The following is an 8,389-nucleotide window of genomic DNA, read 5'->3' as shown; positions in this document are numbered from 1 at the left end:
CAGGGGGTGCGTGGTCTTCAAGAAGGCTGACAACAAACAGACTAGGAACAACATACCGGCGAGAAAAAAACACCACACCAACCAGGAAAATCGAAAATGGCGTAAGTTACTCCAGCATTGCCAAGCCGCGAAATGACGCGCAAGCAACAGCGGGTGGCAAGTGCGCAGGCGCAAGAAGCGCGAACGCGCACCCACCGAGAGCGCAGCTAACACGAGCTAAACAGTGACGACCACAGAACACACCAATGACGCGAATAACATCTCCACAAACACCGCTGAAGAACTCCGCGAGATGCGCCTTCTAATGACATCGGTAGCCGAAATGATGAAAACACTACCGCAGCTCCTAGTAACTGCAATTACGACAGCCAACAATGCCCAACAATCCCTCTGGAACCAATATAACCAATGAATAACGCCATTCATGGATTAACAGTTTGCGCCTGGAACGCAATTGGCATACGTACCCAAGGAGGGGAATTCAGGCAGTTTCTCCGGGACAAGGCAATAGATATATGCCTAGTTTCGGAAACTAAGCTAAAACCAGGTATTTACGTACGTGCGGCGAATTACACATGCCACCGCACATATAGGTTAACACATGGAGGAGGCACTGCTATTTATATTAAAAACTGCCTCAAACACCACATTGTTGGTTGGTTGGTTGGTTTAAGGATTAAAGGGACCAAACTGCAGAGGTCATCGGTCCCTTTTCCAAAATACTAAAAATACCCACAGAGAATAAAAAATGTTCAACAGAATAGGAGACAGACGACACAGAACAAAAGAAACATAGACAAGGACCAGACAAAACGAAATAAAATCACACGGAGTGTGACGGTGGTTGGCCGACCATAGGAACAAAAAAAAGGGGAAAAGCTAACCACCGAAAACACATTAAAAACTTAGTTTAAAACCGTGGGCCAAAGGCCAGAATCAACACAAAACAATAAAATAAAACAGAAACACTCAGATTAAAGAATAAAAACTCCCTGCCCTAATAAAACCTAAAACTAAGGCAGCCATAACAGGGTCATCAGATAAAACGGCAGGGAGCGTATCAGGCAGCGCAAATGTCTGCCTGACCACAGCTAAAAGGGGGCAGGCCAACAGAATGTGGGCCACTGTCAAAGCCGCCCCGCAGCGACATACAGGAGGGTCCTCCCGGCGCAGTAAATAACTGTGTGTCAGCCGGGAGTGGCCAATGCGGAGCCGACAAAGGACGACTGAGTCCCTGTGGTTGGCTCGCATGGATGACCACCACACAGTCGTCGTCTACTTAATGGCACGGAGTTTATTGGGTGTGATCCGATCGCGCCATTCAGCGTCCCAAAGCGCAAAAACTTTTCGGCGGAGGACTGCCCGCAAATCAGTCTCTGGGAGGCCAACATCCAGAGATGGTTTACACGTGGCCTCTTTCGCCAGGTGGTCAACATGTTCATTGCCCGGGATACCACAGAGCGGCCGCAACGCGCAAGAGTATGCAGGGACTCATGGATAGCCATCACCAGACGAAAACGGGGAAAACACTGGTCGAGAGCTCGTAAACCGCTCAGGGAATCGCTACAGATCACGAAGGACTCACCTGAGCAGGAGCGGATATACTCTAGGGCTCGAAAGATGGCGACTAGCTCAGCAGTGTAAATGCTGCAGCCAGCCGCCAAGGACCGTTGTTCGGAATGGTCCCCTAGAGTTAGCGCATACCCCACACGACCAGCAACCATCGAACCGTCGGTGTAAACAATTCCAGAGCCCTGATACGTGGCCAGGATTGAATAAAAGCGGCGGCGGAAGGCCTCTGGAGGGACCGAGTCCTTCGAGCCCTGTGCCAAGTCGAGCCGAAGTCAAGGGCGAGGAACACACCACGGGGGTGTACGCAGAGGCGCCTGGAAAGGGGGTGGAACAGGGAAAAACCCAAGCCCGCAGAGAAGCTCCTTGACGCGTACGGCGATCGGACAACCCGACCGGGGCCGACGGTCCGGCAGATGGACGACCGACTGCGGGAACAGGACACGGTAATTTGGATGCCCGGGCAAGCTAAAAACATGGGCAGCATAAGCAGCCAGTAATTGTTGGCGTCGCACCGGCAGTGGAGGGACACCTGCCTCAACAAGGATGCTGTCCACAGGGCTGGTGCGGAAGGCACCAGTGGCAAGTCGGATCCCGCTGTGTAGTATTGGGTCCAGCACCCGCAACGCAGAGGGGGATGCTGAGCCATAAGCCAGGCTCCCATAATCCAGACGGGATTGGATTAACGCCTGGTAGAGCCGCAACAGGGTAAATCGGTCTGCGCCCCAGCGCGTGTGGCTAAAGCATCTCAGAGCGTTTGGATGCCGCCAACACGCCTGTATAAGCTGCCGGATATGAGGCAGCCAAGTCAACCGGGCATCGAAAACCACCCCCAAAAACCTGTGTGATTCCACCACTGAAAGAAGTTCGCCGGCAAGATAAAGCCGCGGCTCCGGGTGGACAGTGCGTCGCGGGCATAAATGCATTACGCAGGTCTTGGCTGCCGAAAACTGGAACCCATGAGCTACAGCCCAAGACTGCGCCTTGTGGATAGCACCCTGTAGCTGACGTTCAACAGCTGCAATGCCAGTAGAGCTGTAGTAAAGGCAGAAGTCGTCAGCATACAGGGAAGCAGAGACAGAATTTCCCACGGCCGCAGCGAGCCCGTTAATGGCTATTAAAAACAGGCAGACACTTAAAACATAACCCTGAGGCACACCGTTCTCCTGGACGTGGGTGGAACTATACGAGGCTGCGACTTGCACGCGGAAGGTACGATACGACAGAAAATTTCTGATAAAGATCGGCAGAGGGCCCCGAAGACCCCATCCATGAAGCGTAGAAAGGATGTGATCACGCCATGTCGTATCGTACGCCTTCCGCATGTCGAAAAAGACAGCGACCACGTGCTGACGGCGGGCAAAGGCAGTAAGGATGGCCGACTCCAGGCTCACCAGATTGTCGGCGGCGGAGCGGCCCTTACGGAACCCACCCTGAGATGGAGCCAGAAGGCCCCGAGACTCCAGTACCCAAGTCAAGCGCCGGCTCACCATCCGTTCGAGAAGCTTGCAAAGAACGTTGGTGAGGCTAATGGGGCGGTAGCTGTCCACCTCCAAAGGGTTCTTGCCTGGTTTCAGAATGGGGATAACGATACTTGCCCGCCACTGCGACGGAAACTCACCCTCGACCCAAATACGGTTGTAAAGGTCGAGGAGCCGTCGCTGGCAGTCCACTGAGAGGTGTTTCAGCATCTGGCAGTGGATGCTATCTGGTCCAGGAGCGGTATCAGGACAAGCGGCAAGGGCACTGCGGAATTCCCACTCACTGAATGGAACATTGTACGATTCTGGATAGTGGGGGCGAAACGAAAGGCTCCGACGTTCCATCCGCTCTTTAATGGAGCGGAAGACCTTAGTGTATTTTGTTGTTCATAGGTTGCTGCAAACAGTTCTGCCTGGCTGAGGGCGTCGAAGATGAGGTTGTTATTGTGCAGTAAGGCCGGTTTGTGTGTTTTCGTGCGTCGCAGGTTTTTGATTAGTTTCCAATCGTCTTTGTTTCGGAGTTGTAGGGTGCTCGTGCGGTCTTCCCAGACATCGGCTCTCCATTCCTGTACACGGTGATGGATTTGCTTTTTGAGTCTGTTTAATTGTCTTCGGTCTTCCGGATTTCGAGTGTGGAGCCATCGGCGTCTAGCTGCGTTTTTAAGGTACTTGAGATCTTGTATGAGTGGTGGCAGATTGTGACCGTTTGATTCGGGAAATATTGTAATTGTAGATGCTTTTATATATGCTGTTTTAATTTTGTCTGCTAACGATCCGATAGCTTCTTCTATTTTTCGTGTAGTAGTTAGGTCCAATGTGGGACGAATGTTGTTATTTAGCCATCTGTGGAATTGGTCCCAATTTATAATGGTTTTGTGTTGTGGGTGAGGCGGCTCTATTGCAGTACCGATGTGGCCGATTACAGGTAGGTGGTCAGAGGTGAGATCTTGAAAGGTTCGGAGATGTAAGTCAGGATCGAGGTTCTTGGTTATGCAGATATCCTGGACGTCGGGTTGGTGGCGGTGATTGTAATTTCCGCTCCTCAAGATATCACCCACATTCCATTCAACGTTCAGTCTTCCTTGTAGATTATATAGCGTGTTTCCGCGTGCATTGTTCCGTCGTGCATTCCAGGTGGTGTTTTTTGCATTTAAGTCGCCGGCCAGTAAGATTTTGTTGTTGTTGCCGAATATTTGAAGTAAGTCGTTTTCTTCTTATGTTGCTCTGGGGCCGAGGTATGCAGCCACCAGGGTTATTTTTGGAATTCTTCGCAGCCGCGAAAGGATGCGGGGTGGCCGTCTTCTTTTCAATTTACGCAGTGTGAGGTGGTATTAACTGGGAGGCTACAATCTCGTGCTCTATGTGCGCCAACGGAGCGGACACAGCGAGTAGGCATGGAACAGTTGTTTGCTGTGTGAAAGAATCCCTGGCACTTTTTGCATTGAGGTGGACCGTCTTTGTTTTGATATGATTCAACTGTTACCTTCGTGTCAAGTATGTAGCGGACGTGGTAGATGGCGTCGTTTTCAGGTTTTCGGTCAAGAGTTACGCAGAATACATCCATGGGTCTTAGTTGCTTCGTATTATTGTCTCTTTTCTTGTACTGGTGAACGTTTCTCGGGATGAAGTTGAGGTCTCGTAGGTCCTTGTCGACTTCTGCTTCCGTGACTGTTTCGGGTAAACCTTTGATTACAACTTTTAAATGTCTTTCGTTTTGTGGTTGATGAGTGAAGTTGGAAATGTTGTGGTGGTGAAAGAAGTCGAGAGCTGTCCGTTGGTCCTTCATTGAGTCGAAATGGTATTTGATGGTGTCTCCTTTGTAGATCGCCTGTATTGGTCCTTCCATGTGCTTCTTTAGTGCAGCATTGAGCGTTAGGTAATGTCCCTTGTATTGAATAGTGATGGGCGTTATTCTCGGTTTCTTGGGGATGGCTTGAGGAGCAGTAGATGATGATGGTGTTGGATGGGTTGCAGTTGAAGGGTTTATATTACTATTGCTTCGTTGAGGTGGAGGTGCAAGAGGTTCGAATCGGTTTTCTGTCTGAATGGAGAATTGTTTGTGCGGTGCAGAGTCATCTTCAGTGTTCTTTCTCTTCGCTGTTTTACGTGGGGGAGGGGTTTGGAATTCCCCTTCCCCATCGTCTTGTTCCATCTCTTCTGTCTCAGATATTTCAGAATCAGAAGAGTGGTAATATTGTGAATAGTTGTCTTCGTCGTATGTATGATTGGTGTCTTCATTTGTCGAGTTTTTCTCTGTGTCCTGTCGTGGTGCGTCGTGATTGGTTGGTTTGTCATTACGGAGAGTCGCCATGTTGCTGTCTTGTTGTGCTTGTTGTAATTTTTGAATTTGTTGTCGGAGTGCTTGTTCTACGTCTGTTTCTGGTATGTTGTTGGTATTAGGCTCAGACCTACCCGCGTGCTCTGCCTCAGCCCTATTGTCAAGTCTTTGCCTCGAAGGCCGCGGACGTACAGCTCGCGGGGGGCCGGCCTGCTCCCGGTCGGGCCCCCGCGTCTGAGGCCCTGGGTCTTCATCATTCCCTGCGCTACTCATTTCTAGCTCCAGCTAGTCCAGGGACGTTCTCCTGCTTCCTATTGCGCCCTGTCACCCTGACAACACGACAATTTTTGCGCTACGTTCACCAGGTGCGAAGTAATAACGCCGCCCCTTAGTGAACGTCACACAGCTCGCGCTGCTCGGAGTCCGATGCGCTGTTGCCTGCCGCCTCGCCGGTTTTGCGCCTGGGCGCGGACGGCTGAGGGAGTGGCTGGCAATCTTCTGTGCTTTCGTCCCGCGCTGTCGAGCAACCGCGGCGACCATTCGAAATCGTGATGTCAGAGGGTGAGGACGTGCGATTCCGTGCTCGTGAGTCTGGTGCTCATGTACCAGGAACGCCCCTGCCGGCCGGCCGCGGTTTGACGGGGCTTGCTCCGTCGGCCGCCCCGCCATCAGCCGGCACGTCTACGATGACCCGACACGGCGCGAGGGGAAGTGTTAGTACCCTCGCGTCGGAGATGAATATGGACCACGATATGGACTTCACACCGGCTCTACCTGATGAGGACGAACCCGCCGAGACTCCTGTAGCCTCGAAAGACGCGAAGAACCATCGACGAGGAGACCGTAGCCACTCAACAGACGGCCGAGAAGACCACGGCAGCACAGCTGAAGCTGACTTCCAGATTCCGCCACGTAAGAAGCAGGCGCGCCACCAGCAGCTCATACTGGCCCGAGAACTGAATGTGACCAACAGGTATGAGCCCCTACAAGGGACGGGGGTGTCACTGGATGCCGCAAACGACAACTTAGTTGAAAAACAGAGGCAAAGAGACGAAGAACAGCGGCGGCAAAACACGCCCGCAGATACTGGAAACGACGATGACATGGAAGCAGACGCTCAACCAACACCACCTGCAGGACCGAAGCGGATTCCACCAATAACTTTGCGATATAAGGAGTCCTACAAGGAGCTGCACACGTGGCTCAAGACTAACTGCAAGGCGGCCTTTACAGTGAGACAGACGGGCGGTGAGACGCTGAAGCTGCTCTTAAACACCACTGAGGATTATGTCAACGTCGTGGGAAAGCTTGGGGAGGAAGGGATTCCCATGTACACGACGCCAGCGGTCCGTCCGCCAACCATAAAAACACTGATCAAGGGAGTACCAACGACTGTGACGCACTCAGAGCTCGAAGAGGAGTTAGAAGATCTTGGATATGTTGCTACACTCATAGAACATCACAAGATGCCAGGTACCAATCAACTGACTGGACACCGAGTTGTGATATTACCGGACACGCCAGAACATCGAGGCATATTTCAGCTCACCCGAATCTATGACTTATCGGTGAAAGTTGAGCGACTGAGAAGATCACGCGGCCATATTCAGTGTTATCGATGCCAAGCATTCAACCATGTCGCCCGCTATTGCACCATGCCACCAGTGTGCGTCAAATGCGGCGCGGGACTTGACAGCCGCGAATGTACGCGGTCAAGAGAAGAAGCGCCGACGTGCGGGCTCTGTGGCAGGGCTCATCCCGCTAATTACAGAACGTGCCCCAAGCACAAGCAGGCAAGTCGCAGGTACAGAGGACTACCACCAATGAAGAAGCCATCTACGCGCCGGCAACGACCGCCGCCGCCTCCACCACCGCCGACCGTGGACCCGAGCAGCTGGCCCACGCCGATGCAGCACCGCGCCAACAGGCTGCGCGCAGAGCTCACGGCAGCGGAAGCTCTGAAACAGGGCCTCCAGCCGCATACGTCTACGTCAATTCCGACGTCACAGCGCCTAACTGTGCCGCCAGCCTATGGACCACAGCCGGCAAATGCACCCAGACAGCCGTCACCACCACCGAGGACGGAACAGCCCGATATACATGTACTGCTTGCCCAGGTCGCATCTACGCTTGCGGAGGTGAGTAGAGCGCTTGCGCAGCTACCGAAAACCACGCCGCCACCATCGAGGGGACGATCAGCAGAGCGCTAACAGCAACTAAAGACGTAACCATGCATCATGCCTCGAGCGCCACGACTTGATAATTTACGTATAATGACGTACAACGAGGACAATCTGACTAATGACGTGCTTGAGCTGCAAAAGTTTATTACGGACTACAACATTGACATTTGTCTTGTGAATGAGACTTTTCTGAAGCCAGGAATTCGATCCAACATTCCAAATTATAAGTGTTACAGGACGGACAGATTGACACACGGCGGCGGCCCTGCTATCTTCATTCGTCGTTCCATTACGCATTACGAAGCGCCTCCGCCAATCACGCGCCACATTGGTCCGTTTTGCGTCTCCACAATGATAGCAGTCGCTTCAATCACGTTCATCTCAGTATATCGCAGCCCACGTCAGCTTCTCGATATTGATGACGCAAGAGAATTGTTACGGACGCCAGGCCGACTTTTTATCGCCGGCGATCTAAATTCAAAACATGCTGCCTGGAATTCCCTTGTAACAAATATGAGTGGCCGCCTCCTATTGCAGGCAACGGAAGAAGTAAATGCGTACGTTTGTGGCACTGACGAGCCGACGTGTTACCCATCACGCGGCCGACCCGATATCATTGACATCTCCATTACGAAAGGAATCCCACATTTCATGACCGCAGAAGTAGTGCATGCATTAATTTCAAACCATATACCCGTCATTTTCACCCTTCACGTCCCACCAGTACAGCACCCAGGCCGTCTAAATCTCCGCCGCACGAACTGGGACTTACTCCGCGAACACGTAACATTTTCCATACACGTAATACAAGAAGACGACGACATTACGGAACAATCAATTACTGCCTTTACTGACACCATCACTGAAGCACTAAACCT

At 52.0% G+C, this 8,389-nt stretch overlaps 1 protein-coding gene across 1 annotated transcript; it reads left to right on the top strand.

Moving 5' to 3' along the window:
* Positions 1-5,879: 5,879 nt before the first annotated feature.
* Positions 5,880-7,538, top strand: LOC124545583 (bromodomain-containing protein 4-like). Its single transcript, XM_047124531.1, has one exon. It carries the CDS (start codon positions 5,880-5,882, stop codon positions 7,536-7,538), a length of 1,659 nt encoding a protein of 552 aa, XP_046980487.1.
* Positions 7,539-8,389: the final 851 nt, after the last annotated feature.

Source organism: Schistocerca americana, chromosome 8 (assembly GCF_021461395.2).
Source record: "Schistocerca americana isolate TAMUIC-IGC-003095 chromosome 8, iqSchAmer2.1, whole genome shotgun sequence".
Lineage (NCBI taxonomy): Eukaryota > Metazoa > Arthropoda > Insecta > Orthoptera > Acrididae > Schistocerca > Schistocerca americana.
The sequence above is the reverse complement of the archived record's forward strand: the minus strand, read 5'-3'. Positions and strand labels throughout refer to the sequence as shown.